The sequence below is a fragment of the Helianthus annuus genome, chromosome 5, assembly GCF_002127325.2.
Source record: "Helianthus annuus cultivar XRQ/B chromosome 5, HanXRQr2.0-SUNRISE, whole genome shotgun sequence".
NCBI lineage: Eukaryota > Viridiplantae > Streptophyta > Magnoliopsida > Asterales > Asteraceae > Helianthus > Helianthus annuus.
The window spans coordinates 172,216,038-172,231,043 of record NC_035437.2 but is presented as its reverse complement, the minus strand read 5'-3'; the positions used below and the strand labels follow the sequence as shown (position 1 = coordinate 172,231,043).

Below are 15,006 nucleotides of genomic sequence, written 5' to 3'. Positions count from 1 at the left end.
GGAAGTGACAAGAACTCTTCAAATGACAAGAGATTAAGGAATCTCTCTGCTTTTCGGAATGTCCTTGAAGTGTTATTGAGCTGTCTTCTTATAGTGGAAGACACTTCTCGAAATGGTATGGACTATACTAGTGAGACCTGTTTGCTTATGGAGGGTTTCCCCTTTTGGGGTTCAAGGCTTTGGACCCCTGGTTAATAGGGTGTGCCTGTACAGACCTGCTCTGACTTTGTGAGTTGGTGAGCGTGAGTTGGTGAGATGAGTTGGTGGACATGACTAGTTACTGTTCCTCGATTCACTCATTATGCAGCTTTTCATCCGATGAACCTTTCAACCTTTTAAGCTCTTTGCATATTAATGGTTTTATTTGTCTTTGGGCTACCCCCGTCGTCAGCCCCCCAAGTCAGAGGTTTTTGGGGTATTAGGCTCAAAGACTTCTGACTTTTATGCATGTCTTTTAAAGGCTTCAAGGGTTCGTTGTTTGGAGGCTTGAAGGGTTTGAGGCGGTTACTTTTTTGAATTTTGAAATTTAATCGATTTGACAGTTGATTGGACATGTGTCAGGCGGCGGATTGGCAGAGATTTTTATTTTTATCTTTAATACCCTTACTTTACTCTTATATTCATTTTTACAATTACAAAACTTCATCATTTTCCCTTCAATCATTCACAGTTTTTCCTCCCTCAGGTTAGTTTTCTTCTCCGTTTTCACTTTTACTTTTTTCGATCATGGGTGCCCTTAAGGATTTAGCGAGGTCATTTTCTCGGTTGACACAAGAGGAGGTAGACCTGTTTTGCCTTGAATATGGTATCGATAAACAGTTTAATCCGACCGCCCCTGCTTGCGATGCTTCCGTTGACAAACCGATTCCTGGTTTTATTGCTTTGTATTGTCGGCATTTTGAGTGGTCTAATCTTCGTTACCCTTTTTCGTTTTTTGTTCTAAATTTGCTTGAATATTATCGAGTGTCTTTTGGGCAAGTACATCCGAAAGGAATGGCTAGGGTTTTGCACTTTGAAGTGCTGTGTCGTGCTTTAGGTTATGATCCTTCATTGTTGCTCTTTCGGAGGTTCTTCCGGTTAGCCAAAAATGGTGATTGGTTTACTTTTGAGAACACAAAGGTTGATACTTGTCTTGTTTCATCCATGGTTACAACCCTTGGATCATGGAAGAATACGTTTTTCTGGGTTTCTGAATCCATTATTCCTTTCAAAATGGTGTGGAGGCATCCGGATGCTGTTCTCAACGATCCGGAGCCTTCCGAGTCTGAATTGAATGATGCCTTTCTTTCAGCCATTCGGGGGTGCCCTTCGAGGGTTCGCCCTTTTCCCGAACATTTGTTAGTGCTTTTAGGGGTTAGTAATATTTGGGCAAAAGTTGATCGGGATCCGGTGTTGATGAGAAATGGCCTTGGTATGCATTTTTTCCCTTATACCTTTTCATCTTACTTTGTTTGTGACTTATTTTCTTTATTTGTTTTTTGGCAGTTATGTCTGCTTTGGACTTCATCAAGAGTGACGATACGTCCGATGTGGTTTTTGAAGATGCTCCGACTGTTCCGGGTGAAAATGTTGTTGTGAGGACCTCTGAGCAGAGGTTTGAGGGTTCAGGTTATGTCAGTGTTGCAAATGCGAAGGGTTTTACCAAGTCCAATGTTCCCAAGCCTTCAACTCGCCGGTTATCTCGTCGTTTACTGGAAGCTGCTCCTCAATCCACTTCCACTGAGCCAGTGGATTTGAGTGATGATATCGAGGCTTCTGAGGATCAGGCTGAAGTGGAGGTTGAGAAGGAGAAGGAATTAGTTGTGCATGGTAAGAAGGTTCGAGGGAAGAAGGGTGTTGCTACCCCTGTTCAAGAATCGTCGAGCAGAGACGTTGAAGGGTTGAACCCTGAGGGCACTTATGTGCCTACTTGGTTGGTTAAGAATGATGACACTTTTAAGGATGCTGCTGTTTGTGAAGATGCTCTTAGTCATCTTGCTCCTCCTTCCGTTCGTGAAGCTATTGCTGAGATGGATGATGACACTATGTTATCTCGCATGGTTTTAACTACTTGCAACCTTGCAGCCATGCTTCCCCAAGGGATTACACGCTTTCGCCAAAGGATGCGGGAGTATGAGGATTTTTCTAAAAAGAAAGACAAAATGAAATCCTCCCTTGCATCGATGAAGAAGGAAGTGGCTGGGTTTGCAGAGAAGGAGGCAGCTTGGAAGAAGGAGATTGAGGATCTGAAGAAGATGCATGCCATTGAGATGGGTGACCTGAGGAAAAGTTTTGAAGCAAATTTGTTGAAATTGAAGGCTGACCGAGAGGCCTTATCTGTCCAGCAGAAGGCTTTTCGTGAAGAAAAGGAGGGGTTGAAGGCTTCCGTTGGTCAAGTGACTGCGGATAATCAGTGGTTGATCGAGCATGGGTTTCAGCAGGTTGTGACTTATCTTTTGCACTCTAAGGAATTTAACTCTGCCCTTGGTGATGTTTACACAAAGCTGCTGAACCTGGGGAAGCATCAAGGCCTTACTGCTGGCTATAAACTTCATGAATCTGGGCAACCTTTGGAGAAATCACCCATGTTTCGCCCTGAGGCTTCTGATGTCTTCAAGGCTTCTGTTGAGCAGATGGAGAGGCTAACCTACCCCTTTATTCATGAGGTATCCTCTTGTTTTGGTAAGCCTTTGTCTGTTTTACAGGGGTTGAAGCCTGAGGGGTTAAATGAGAAGGTTTGTGCTGAGGTTTTGGGTTCCTTGTCAAAGAAGAGGTCTTACTCCGGGGACAGTGATGATACCCTTTCGAGTCTGCCTGAAACCTCGAAAGATGCTGGTTTGGAAACCTCTGCAGTTGGTGGTGAAGAAGTTGTGAAGGTGAAGAAGACAAAGAAAGCTAAAAAGTCTAAGGGTGAAGGTGCCAAGCCCTCTGATAACTGACATTTATTCGTAGCTTTCTTAGCAAACATTTTATGTTTTGTAATGTTTTAAACAATGTTTAGGTTTTGGGGACCCTTAAGGTTCCCATGGTTGGTTGGTTGGGCCTATATGGCTGTTGAACATTAGTTTTATTTGCAAGTCACTAGGGCTTGCTTTAACTGTCTTATGAAGGTCTTTTATGGCCTTTCTAACTTATGACATGATGTTTGTTGTTGATGTTTTTGTTGGTTCCATTTGCTTGGTTTTGTTTTGTGGGGTTTCAACCCTTCAGGCTTTTTGTACAGTTGCTGGTGGGTTGAAGCCTTTAACCTTTCAAGCTCGGTGCCTGTTGGTTGATCTTTGGGTAGCTTCTGATTTGGTTTGTATGTTTGGTTGATAGGCTTGTTTGTTTTTATTTTCTTGCCTTGTCTTTGTTTACTTTGTCTTTATGTTTTTTACACTTTAAAGGGTTCAATGCTGCAGTCACTTTGCCTTAGTGTTTATCATCAAGACGTAGTATCTATCCTTTTCTTTTATTTCGTTGTGATTTGTTTGGTTTCGTAAGTCTGATTATTGGGTACATTTTTTAGACTTAAGGAACGATTGGTGTAGGCTGTTCAAACCTGTCTATGAGACACTATGGTTTTTCTTTGATAAGTCTCATGGAGTTGTATTGATTTAGGAACTCACCCCTTATATAGGTCCATTCAACCCTTGAACCTATTGAGCGATATGGCCTGGGAGCTCATCCCCTTACATGGCCCTTGCCATGGAGTTTTTTGCTAGGTTCTCAACCTGATATTAGGATAGAAAGACAAGTTTGATAAAGTAACTTCATTCATTCAAGCAACATTTGCTTTTACAAAAGGTTTTTGTTTTGCCACAAACCAAACTTTCTAAACATAGAATTTTCTTAAAGTTTTTCCGTTCCAGTGCCTTGGGAGCCTTTTGCCTTCTAGATCTCCCAGCTTGTAGGATCCACCCTTGTGTGCTTCGAGGATGGTGTATGGCCCCTCCCATTTTGGGCCTAATTTTCCTTGGTTTTCCTTTTTGCTGGCCTCATTGTTTCTGAGGACTAGGTCTCCTGGCTTGAATCGTTCGTTCTTGACCTTTTTGTTGTAATATGCTTCCATCTTTTGCTTGTATTTGGCCTCTTGTATTGCTGCTTGATCCCGGGCCTCTTCTAAGAGTTGTAAGTTCAACATGGTCTCTTGTGTGTTTACCTCGGGATCCATGTTGATAATTCGTTGGGTTACAACTCCTATTTCAGCGGGGATTACGGCTTCGGATCCGAATACCAAGCTATAAGGTGTTTTTCTGTGACTTGCTTTTTCTGTTGTTCTGATTGCCCATAAAACGCTAGGCAATTCTTCCAGCCAATTACTTTCATATCTCCCCAATCTTGTCTTGATGCCTTCCACTATGCTTCTGTTGGTCCTTTCAACCTGACCGTTTGATTGCGGGTAAGCCACTGAGCTGAAGATTTGGTTGATCCTGTACTCTTTGCACCAAAGGCTGAAGGGTTTCTCAGCGAATTGTTTCCCATTATCGGTCACAATTACCCCTGGCAGCCCATAGCGGCATATGATGTTCTCCCATACAAAGTCTATGATTTGCTTTCCTGTGATTTTGGCAAGGGGTTTGACCTCTGGCCATTTGCTGAAGTAATCAATTGCTACCAACAGGAATTTTACTCCCCCTTTGCTTGGAGGGAATGGTCCAACTATGTCCATTCCCCATTTATGGAATGGCCATGCTGAAGTTATGGGGACCAAGTCATGTTTTGGACTTTTTGGTATTGGGGAGTGGATTTGGCAGGCATCGCATTTCTTCAATTGCTCGACGGTATCCCGATGCATTGAAGGCCAGAAGTATCCCAAGTTCATGAGTTTTGCAACCACCGACCTAGCTCCGAAATGAGCTCCACATATTCCTTCATGCACTTCTTTAACCAAATACTTGCTTTGTTCAGGGCCCACACACCTTAGCAATGGTGCAAGGTATCCTTTTTTATAGAGGATTTCTCCTTGCAACACATATTGTCTTGCTTTGATCTTTACCCTTTCAGCTTCTATTTGATCACTTGGTAGTTCGTTGTTTTGAAGGAACTTCTTTATGGGAGTCATCCAATTTGGATCTTCCTCGGTGACCACATCTTGTACTTCCAATTCGTCAATTGAACGAGCCTTCAACACTTCAACCAACACCTTTTTTGTGAGGTGGGCGAATGTGAGGGACGCTAACTTGCTTAAGGCGTCAGCCTTTTTGTTTTGGGATCTTGGAATCTGTTTGATGTTGCATGCCTGGAAGGTGTTCATTAATTCCTTTGATTTTTCTTTGTACCTTCTCATGTTGGGCTCCTTGGCGACATAGCTGTCATTGACTTGGCTTGATACTAGTAGCGAATCAGTGAACACTTCAAGCTTTTTGACTTTCATTTCTTTGGCTAGCCGGAGGCCAGCGATCAGTGCTTCGTATTCAGCCTCGTTATTAGTGGTCTGAAAGTTGAAACGAAGAGCATATGTGAATTCTAGCCCCTCAGGGTTGATTAGGATTACACCAGCTCCTGACCCTTCAACGCTTGAAGCCCCGTCGGTGAACAGTTTCCAGGCTTCAGGGTTGGAGGGTTCAGTGGTTGTGGTGTTTATTTCTTCAGTCTTTTGGCTTGGGACTTCTACTAGGAAGTCAGCCAAAACTTGAGCTTTGATTGCTTTTCGTGGGACATAGGTGATGTTATGTTCACCTAGTTCCACTGCCCATTTTGCCAATCTTCCTGAGTTTTCAGGCTTTTCAAGCACGTTCTTGACAGGTTGGTCAGTGACCACTTGTATAGGATGTGCTTGAAAGTATCTTCTAAGCCTTCTGGCTGTTTGGACCAAGGCTAGGGCTAGTTTTTCAAAGGGAGGATATTTGGTTTCAGCTAGTTTTAAAGTTTTGCTGAAAAAATAGACGGGTACCTGAGCCTTGTCCCTTTCAATGGTGAGGACTGCACTGATGGCTTCGTCGGCAACTGAGAGGTACACCGATATGAGCTCCCCGGTTTCAGGTGCTGCAATATCTGGCAGTGAAGCAAGGTGCTGTTTCATTTGATTGAAAGCTTCCTCAGCCTCCTCGGTCCATCTGAAATCTTTCTTATCTGAACAATTCTTGAGCGTTTTGTAGAACGGTAGGGACCTTTCGGCCAGTTTTGAGGTAAAACGCTTCAAGGCTGCAAGCTTCCCATTCAAGCTTTCAACCTCCTTCTTGGTTCTTGGTGGTTTAGCTTCGAGAACAGCTTTCACTTTGTTGGGGTTGGCCTTGATGCTTTGTTTTCCAACAATATGACCCAGGAATTTTCCTTCATCAAATCCGAACGAACATTTTTCCGGGTTAAGCTTCATGTTGATCTTTCTAAGATTCTTGAAGGTTTCTTGGATGTCATCAAGCATCTGGTACTCCGTTTTGCTTTTGATTACCAGGTCATCGACATACGCTTCCATGTTTCTTCCAATTTGGCTTTCGAAGGCTTTATCGACGAGTCGTTGGTAAGTGGCTCCTGCGTTCTTGAGACCAAAAGGCATTTTTTGGTAACAGAAAATGCCCTTGTCTGTGTGGAAAGCCGTTTTTTCTTCATCCTCTTCTTTCATGAGGATCTGGTGATAGCCTTTGTATGCATCAAGGAAGCATTTGAACGGGTATCCCGTGAGGGAATCAACCTTAAGGTCAATTTCTGGGAGCGGGTAGCAATCTTTAGGACAAGCTTTGTTAAGATCCTTGAAATCTATACACATTCTCCAAGAGTTGTCGGGTTTCCGGACCATGACAGGATTAGCAATCCATGATTGATACTTAACCTCTCGGAGGATGCCAGCTGATACAAGCTTTTCAACCTCTTGGCAAGCTGCCAGGCTTCTTTCAGGTGCCAAACTTCTTTTCTTTTGAACCACTGGCTTGACATTCGGTGGTATTCTCAGCTCATGTTCAGCAATGCTTCGAGGGATCCCGGTCATGTCTTCGGGAGACCAGGCGAACACATCGCTGTGGTGTTTTAGCAGCTTTTCAAGGTATGAAAGAGTATCTTGAGAGAGGTTGGGATTGACCCTTATCCGCTGTTCGGGGTACTTAGGGTTGATGACTAACCCCTGCTTGTCTTTCTCGTCATTAGAACTTTCTCCTTCGATCAGGTAAGCTTCCTGAGAGGGTTGAAGGGTTGCAATCCCTCTCTCGGTTGGAAACTTGACAGTGCCATGGCCAACAGACACAGCCATGTAAAATGCACATTGTCCGGGCCTCCCTATGATTACGTCGTAGTTGGAAGGGATGTTGATAACCACGAATGTTAGTGATCGGGTTCTTTCCTTTGATCCCTCTTTAAGACAAACATCAAGGGTTATTTGCCCCAAAGGCTTCAGGGTTATGTCAGCGATACCCTTTATGGAGGTCCCGGAGGGTTGAAGCCTTGAACGCTCCTCATTGCTTAGTTGATTGAAAAACTTCTCGAACATGATTTCAGTGGCTGCTCCCGTGTCTATGTATGCTTTGCATGTTTGTAAGGTACCCACGATGGCTTCAACCACAAGGGGACCAGGGAGCGGGTCCTTCCTTGTTGGGGGGAAGCAAACACACTGAAGTTCCCAATCCTCCAACCGTCGCTTCTTGTAAGGGACCTTTTCATCAGAACATACCATGTTTACTTCCTTCCCTTTGTTTTCGGCCATCTTGTCTCGAACTCCCTTGACCAAATGGGCAAGTTCCCCTGACTTGACAGCTTCTTCAATTCTCTTTTTCAGCTGGAAGCAATCGTTGGTGTGATGTCCCTTTTCTTCATGGAATTCACAGAACTGAGTGGAGTTCTCGTTTTTCCGACTTTTGGGAAGAGGCCTGGGAGGTCTGAAGTTTTGCTTGACCTCTTCCGTTGCCAGGATTTCTTGAGGGGTTTTGGTGAGAGGAGTGAAACTCATACTCTTATCCCTGCTTGGAGGGTTTCGCCCTTCAACCCTTCGAGGGTCTGAACCCTTTGAGCGTCTGTCGTAGGAATTAAAGTTTCCTCTCTTTCTGGCTGGGCTGCTGCTTCGCCAACCGGAACCCCTTTTCCTTTGTTCCTTGATATCAACAGCTTCTTCTCCTCGGATGTGAGCCTCAGCTCTTTCAAGGGCTTCTTCCAAGGTTTTGGGTAGAGATTTGTTGAAATCTCGTGTGAGATACTTGGAGGTTATGGCGTTCATAAAACCGGCAACCCTCATTTTCTCATCAGCCCCCACGTAGGTTAGCCCTTCTTTCTTGTACCGTTCAATGAATGCTCGTAGGCTTTCATCATCTCGTTGTTTTATTTGGAAGATTACAGTCGCGTCTTTAACGTATCTCCTTTGTTGGGAGAAGTTTGCCAGGAAGCCTCTGCTGAGATCATCAAAGCTTCGAATGCTTTGAGCAGGTAGGTCGTTGAACCAAATTCTAGCGGACCCAATGAGGGTTTGCATGAACATTAGGCAACATTCAGCATTCGACCATTTTTCTATTCGAGCAGCACCAGTAAAGATTTGAAGATGATCTTCGGGGTCTTCGGTCCCATCATACGTTTTGATGTGGGCAGGCATTTTGATTTTTGACTGGAAGTCATAATCAGCTATCTGTCTTGAAAAGCATGAAAGGTTGCTTGGCTTGTAAGGTTTAGCCAAGTCCTCTTCAGGTCTCGTGCCTCCGTTGTTATTATTGCCTTGGTTTCCCTGGGTGGCCAGCACTTGATTGATGAAGTGCTGCCAAGGGAAGTGGGCCATCATCTGAGACATCACATTGGGCACGAAATTGAAACCTTGAAGGCTTCCAGGTCCAACCGAGCAATTTACCCCCAGAGGGGTGCTGCCAACAGCACTTCGTGCTAAAGGGAGCACGGACAGGGCTTGCTCCCATGTGGTATTCAGAGAAGTGGGACAACTGGTCACCGGGGATTGTAGGAGTTGGTCGAGTGTTAACTCGTGTCCCAGAGGGGTACCACTAACAGTTGGTAGGGAAGAGAGAATGGGATGAACAGTGGGGTTCGTCACAGTGGACAGATAAGGGTGCAGGTTTGAAGGGTTGCTAGGACCGGCTTCACTTCTTGTAACGAAGGGTGGTAGAGGTGGTCCAGGAGATAACGTTGGCTCAGGCTCGTCGTAATCTAGACGAATCCTTACACCCTTTTCCCTTTCTCTGTTCACATGTTGGTTAAGAAGTGATCTCAGCTCAAGGAAGTTATGAGCGACCCCCTCGGGGGTAAGTTCAACGCGTGTCGGAGTGTCAGACACACCAACGTTGGGAGACGGAGCTCCAGATCTGGATGGGGTTGGTGTGTTAAAGGTGAGGAACTCGGGTGTACTCCCCGGAGTTGAAAAAGGCGTTGTTATTGTTGTGTGAGCTTGACCACTTCCCGGGGTAGAGGTGTTAGGGATCTGGTTTACCTCTCCCGGAGATCCACTTTCTGACATAGTGGTTTGGAATGGAAGGAGCTACACGTACCAGGTCTCTTTTGAGGAGAAACAGCGGCGTAGCCCCACGGTGGGCGCCAACTTGTTGATGCAACAAACACGGGACCAAGGATGGTAGCTGGACTGGTCAGGCAAAAGGGCTGAAAGGTTTGATTTTGCCTAACGCAGGTCGCGGGGTCCCTCCACGTTTGCAAAACGTGGAAGGAGGTTCACTAGTATATTTGAGTTATTTGCTTTGAAGTTCTTTCTCCAAGATTGACTCGGATCAAGAAAAGAAAGCAAATAGAATGAATGAGATGAATCTGATGAAGAGTTATTTGGAAGTGACAAGAACTCTTCAAATGACAAGAGATTAAGGAATCTCTCTGCTTTTCGGAATGTCCTTGAAGTGTTATTGAGCTGTCTTCTTATAGTGGAAGACACTTCTCGAAATGGTATGGACTATACTAGTGAGACCTGTTTGCTTATGGAGGGTTTCCCCTTTTGGGGTTCAAGGCTTTGGACCCCTGGTTAATAGGGTGTGCCTGTACAGACCTGCTCTGACTTTGTGAGTTGGTGAGCGTGAGTTGGTGAGATGAGTTGGTGGACATGACTAGTTATTGTTCCTCGATTCACTCATTATGCAGCTTTTCATCCGATGAACCTTTCAACCTTTTAAGCTCTTTGCATATTAATGGTTTTATTTGTCTTTGGGCTACCCCCGTCGTCAGAAAGGTAAGCGGAAGTTTGCATTAAAAGACACATTTGAATTTGGATGATAATTTTATTAAAATTTAGGGTTAGAAACATGAATTAGTCTAAACCAAAGGAAAAAAATAAAAATAAACCAATGAAAGTGCATGAAGTGTAAATGAAAATTTTATATTGTGAAAAGAATGAAACTTTACTATTTTAACTTACCTTATATATATGGGTTAGGATCGTGTTAGAAGTATTAGGCTAGTTGAGAAACTTGAGAAGTCCACACATTTTCCTTAAGCTTTTCATAATATACACATATATATAGTTTAAAATTAACTATATACATATGTGTGTAATTTAAGATTTGACAATATACATATATGGTGATGTTCCACCTTAGATTACCTTGGTAATCTTGTGGAAACACTCCAATAGGTATTCCAAGCTATGTAGAAGAAGATGTGGTGAAGAAAGTATGAAAAAATTGAAGTTACATGAACATAAATAAAATCAGAAAATAAAACATACTTTGGTTAAATGTGGTGAGGTTTCACCTTAGATCACCATGGTAATCTTGTGAAAACCTTTCTAGAGGTTATCCAAGTGTTAAGGAAGAAGAAACAAAAAGAAAATAGTTGAGAAAATGAGTTAGAACTCACTTTGAATCTGATAAACTTTCTGCTCACTAGACTATAATTCCATGGAACAACCTTATATGTGTTAGCTTTTACACTTATATTTTTCTATGTGAATTTGGGTAAACTAAAATCCTTCTCTCAAGACCAACCTTTAATAAGAGTATATGATTCAACCTTTTTGTATTATTATTTTATCATCGAGATAAGCCCCATGACCCAAGGCAATAAGGCATATCATGAAGGCTTTCGTTACAAAGCATATGGACCCATCTTGATCATTAAAATGAGCTCAATGAAGGGAACACGATCCACGAGACTAGGATAATGTAACCTCGTCAAGAAAAGCATATAAGCTTACATGAACTATCATTCCTATACCAAAAAGTAGCATATATCTTTGAGATTTACATTTTTCGGCATGAGATATAAACTTTGTTACAAAAGAAATTGATCAAATAGTCACACATATTAGAGTTTTAGTTTATTAACGAAGTTTTTATTAATTTTTAACGCATTAAGTAAAATAGTCAAAAATATATGACGTTAGTTAATGATCAATCTAGACGAATAAAGTTAATGATCACATAATCTAATACTAAATTGATTTGATCTTGTTTTTTCCTCCGCAACCTATAATGGTGGGGATTTTGATTGTGATATTGCCTAACTATACGCCCATAATACAAGTTACATAAAGGATACACTTTTAGGTACCTTAAAGACACAATAATTTCTAGCACAATAAAGATTAGATTATATAAAAAGAAAACCCACATTTTTTGAACTTGTTGTCACCATCCAAAACTCAAAACCCTAAAAATGATATTTGTTTTTATATTTTCAAGAAAATATGTATTTTGCTTGCTTTCTTAATGAGTAAGTAATAAACAATCACCAATAAAGATTCAATCAAAGCCTTTGATTATGGAAGGTCAAAGCCCACACCAACTCCAAGGTTCAATAAAGTGCAAGAAAGACACAAAAAATTGAATATGGCTGCCTCACCACCCCCTTTACTTGCATTTCAAAAACACCACCATGGAACCATCATGGACCCACTAGCCACCACCACCATTGTCATGTCTCAATCAACAAAGAAGCACTCACGTTCCCTTTTATCTTTTCTATAATCCCACCTAATAACATCCTCTATATTAATGCATGTAATGATTCATTTTCTTTTTATTTGTCATTGTTTTATTTGGTGTGATTATTATACTTCCAAACACTTCTTATTAACATGTCACCCCTCATATCACCACCACCACCGTCGCCGCCAGAACCACCAGAGGCGCCATCCGTCTATTGCACGCCTTCGCCGCAATCGAAAGCCACCACCCCCTCTCCCACCACGCGTAGTTTCCTTTCAAGACAACACTCATATATCAAACCATCCCCTCTTACCAAACATGTCTTGTCAAGACTACAATCATCAAATTCCACAATTTCAAACGTGTTATCACCCGAGTTTCCACACGAACATGACACCACGAAATCAAGAGTTCGACTCTTGTTAAGGAAACACCGCCGCACGAATCCAGCCGTGTGGTGTGTTGCTATAATATGTTTAATATTTTGCCTACTTGTAATATTCTTTGGAATTGCAACTTTGATCATTTTTCTAGTTGTCAAGCCAAAAACACCCATTCTTGACACTAGCCATGCAACCCTAAACGGTATATATTTCGACTCGCCGGGCCATTTCAACGGTGACTTCACTTTCATTGCAAATTTCTCCAATCCCAACAAGAAACTCAACGTTAAATTCGAGCATGCGTTCATGCAACTATACTTCAAAGATGATGTGATCGCTACGCAATCAATTCAACCATTTAGCCAAAGAAGTAAGGAGACTGGAGTGGTGGTGATTCACTTCATATCAAGTTTGGTCACTTTGCCACCAAGCTATGCAAAGGAACTTCAAACACAAGTTTTGAGTAATAAAGTTTTATATAGTGTGAGAGGGACCTTTAAGGTGCGAGCTAGTTGGGGTGCGGTTCACTTTTCTTATTGGTTGCATGGATGGTGTGAGTTGCAAATGAGTAGTCCTCCATCCGGTTCACTCAGGGCTCGAACTTGCAAGACCAAGAGATGAAAAAGATATTTTTGTTTGCTTATTTTATTTATATTATGGTTTTGTTAAATGGGTTGAGAATTGAGATGTGAATTAGCTCAATTTATGTTTTCATGTGTATATATTGAAAACATACATTTAAGTAGTTAGAGAGATTAAAATTAAACCATAATTAAGGATGAGTGAAGAAACACGGTATCATCCCGGGATGACTGGACCGCGTTCTACATGAGGGTAAAGAATCACACCTTGTTTTTCCTCTTGAACCTAGATCTGCAATGGAGAAGAGAAGAAAGTGGAGCTGTAGAGATTGCCGGTAGGAGAAGATTCTCCTGTTTCCAGCTACAAAAAGTGTGGTGGCTCCATATGCTCTACCCTATTCAAGAGGTGAAGACCTCTTTATATAGGGGGATATGGGCCTCCCCTAACCTCAATGGGCCAGGCCCAGTTAGGGGTTATCTCTACAAGCCCCGACCCAAAGTAGAGTAAACTACAGCGCGTTGGGCCTCGCGGTTGGGTTAGTAGCAACAATAATAAATAATTAATATAAAAGCAATAAGTAACGGGAAGTCCGACCGCTCGGGTCGGGTTTAGTACCGTACCCCATCAAGTCCCCCAGTCTAGTGCTGCTCCGCGTGCAAGCGTGGTAGGAGTACTAGACTTGTTAGGAGTGCTCGAAAGTAAAGATTGAGTTTTAGGCTTACCAGTCGCCCAGATGCGGGAAAGTTGTTGTCCATGCTTGTTGCGTCTGTCCTTCACTGTGAGTAGAGATAAATGGGGTAATGAATATCCCCTGGTTGTTCATCATGGAAATTGATTGGGCAAAACTGGCGCACGCTGTCTGATTGCGGGTAGTTGCTATTGGCGCATTGCCATGAGCTTCTCAAGGTTGCGCATACGTAACTAGTTTTAGGTTTGTTAGTTAAGTAACCCATGTTTCGACCATAAGGGTTAATCTTCTTAATCCTTCCTGAGCTTAGCTACGGTCCTTCCTGTGTATGAAGGACCTTATCTTTAGTCGGAGTAGTTTAGGAGATGGGCTGAGGGCCTTCGTTCAGGGTGTTTCTTGATTAGTCAAATTAATATATAAGTAGTATGGTCCTTCGTGCGACCTGATTGGTCGGCGCGGCTTTTTGGGACCATAACCCTTCAAGTCCCCCCAGTCCAGTGCTGCTTCCATGCGCGGAGTAAATGGTTGGAGCTCTGGACTAAGAAAAAAGAGCGTATTGTTCTTTGAAGCATTTGTTAGGTTATGGTAGCCGGTGCGCGTGTAAGTGTTTGTTAATTAATACAGCGCAGCCACCTGGCTTGCTTACTGATCGGTGTTGCTTTTGAGGGTTGGGGCGCATGATCATCGACTGATGATGCATACGGCGCAACCCTTGCTAGCTTCAGTGTGAAGTCTCGTTGTAAGTTTAAGCGGGAAATTTTTCGAATTTTGAATTCTGACAGGTTGGTGCAAATGTCGTTTGATAGCGACCCTTGAGTTGACTACTGACACAACGATCATTATGCTGTCACTGATGGTTCGCCTTTGTCAGGTGAGTGTGGCCCAGCTTTAGCGGTGCGCACACAGTCGTGTGGCTATTGTAAAATATTCACCCTATGGTGTGACTTCTGTTGGTTAGCGCAAGGTGCGCACGTGTCTTAAGCCATGAAGCGTGTGTATTTATAGTGTTTGAATCTTTGTAAACTGCTGTCTACAATAGTTGCACGTGCTACTCCACTTTGAACAGGTTATCGCGAATGAGAATTGGCATAAAGTTGCGTTAGGAATAATGAAGTGGAGACCCGAGCCTGCGCTAATCCTCTGGTGTGACACAACAACAATGTGGCATGAAGCAAGGAGATGTGGCTTGTCTTGAAGATTGTAGGTGTAAGCGAAACTTTATTTCAGCCAATGTGTTTTTGCGTATACCCAAAGTGGTGCGTGCATTTGTAGCACAGTTTACGTTTTGTAAGCGTTTTCATATATGGCTGAGCATGCGCGCGCGGGTGACACACACGCTCGTATGTAAAGCAGCAGGGTCGCGTGGAGATTAGCGTGCTTACATGTGTAGCATCAAGAGTCGCATGGAGGCTGAGATGATCGTCTGTAGAACAACAGACTCGTATGGAGATCAACGTGTTGGTATGTAAAAGAGCTTGCGCGCATGGCGACTTACGTGCTCGTAAGTAATGGAGCAGGCGCCAGCCGGCGACTTACGTGCTCAATGTAAAGGAGCATGCGCCAGCCGGCGACTTACGTGCTCATAAGTAACGGAGCATGCGCCAGC

General features: G+C 43.1%; 1 protein-coding gene across 1 annotated transcript; it reads left to right on the top strand.

Annotated features, from left to right (window-relative positions):
* The first annotated feature begins 11,745 nt into the window (after positions 1–11,745).
* LOC110942155 (NDR1/HIN1-like protein 10) lies at positions 11,746–12,850 on the top strand. Its single transcript, XM_022183886.2, has one exon. The coding sequence runs from the start codon at positions 11,897–11,899 to the stop codon at positions 12,749–12,751; it is 855 nt and encodes a 284-aa protein (XP_022039578.1). The 5' UTR covers positions 11,746–11,896; the 3' UTR covers positions 12,752–12,850.
* The last annotated feature ends 2,156 nt before the right edge of the window (positions 12,851–15,006 follow it).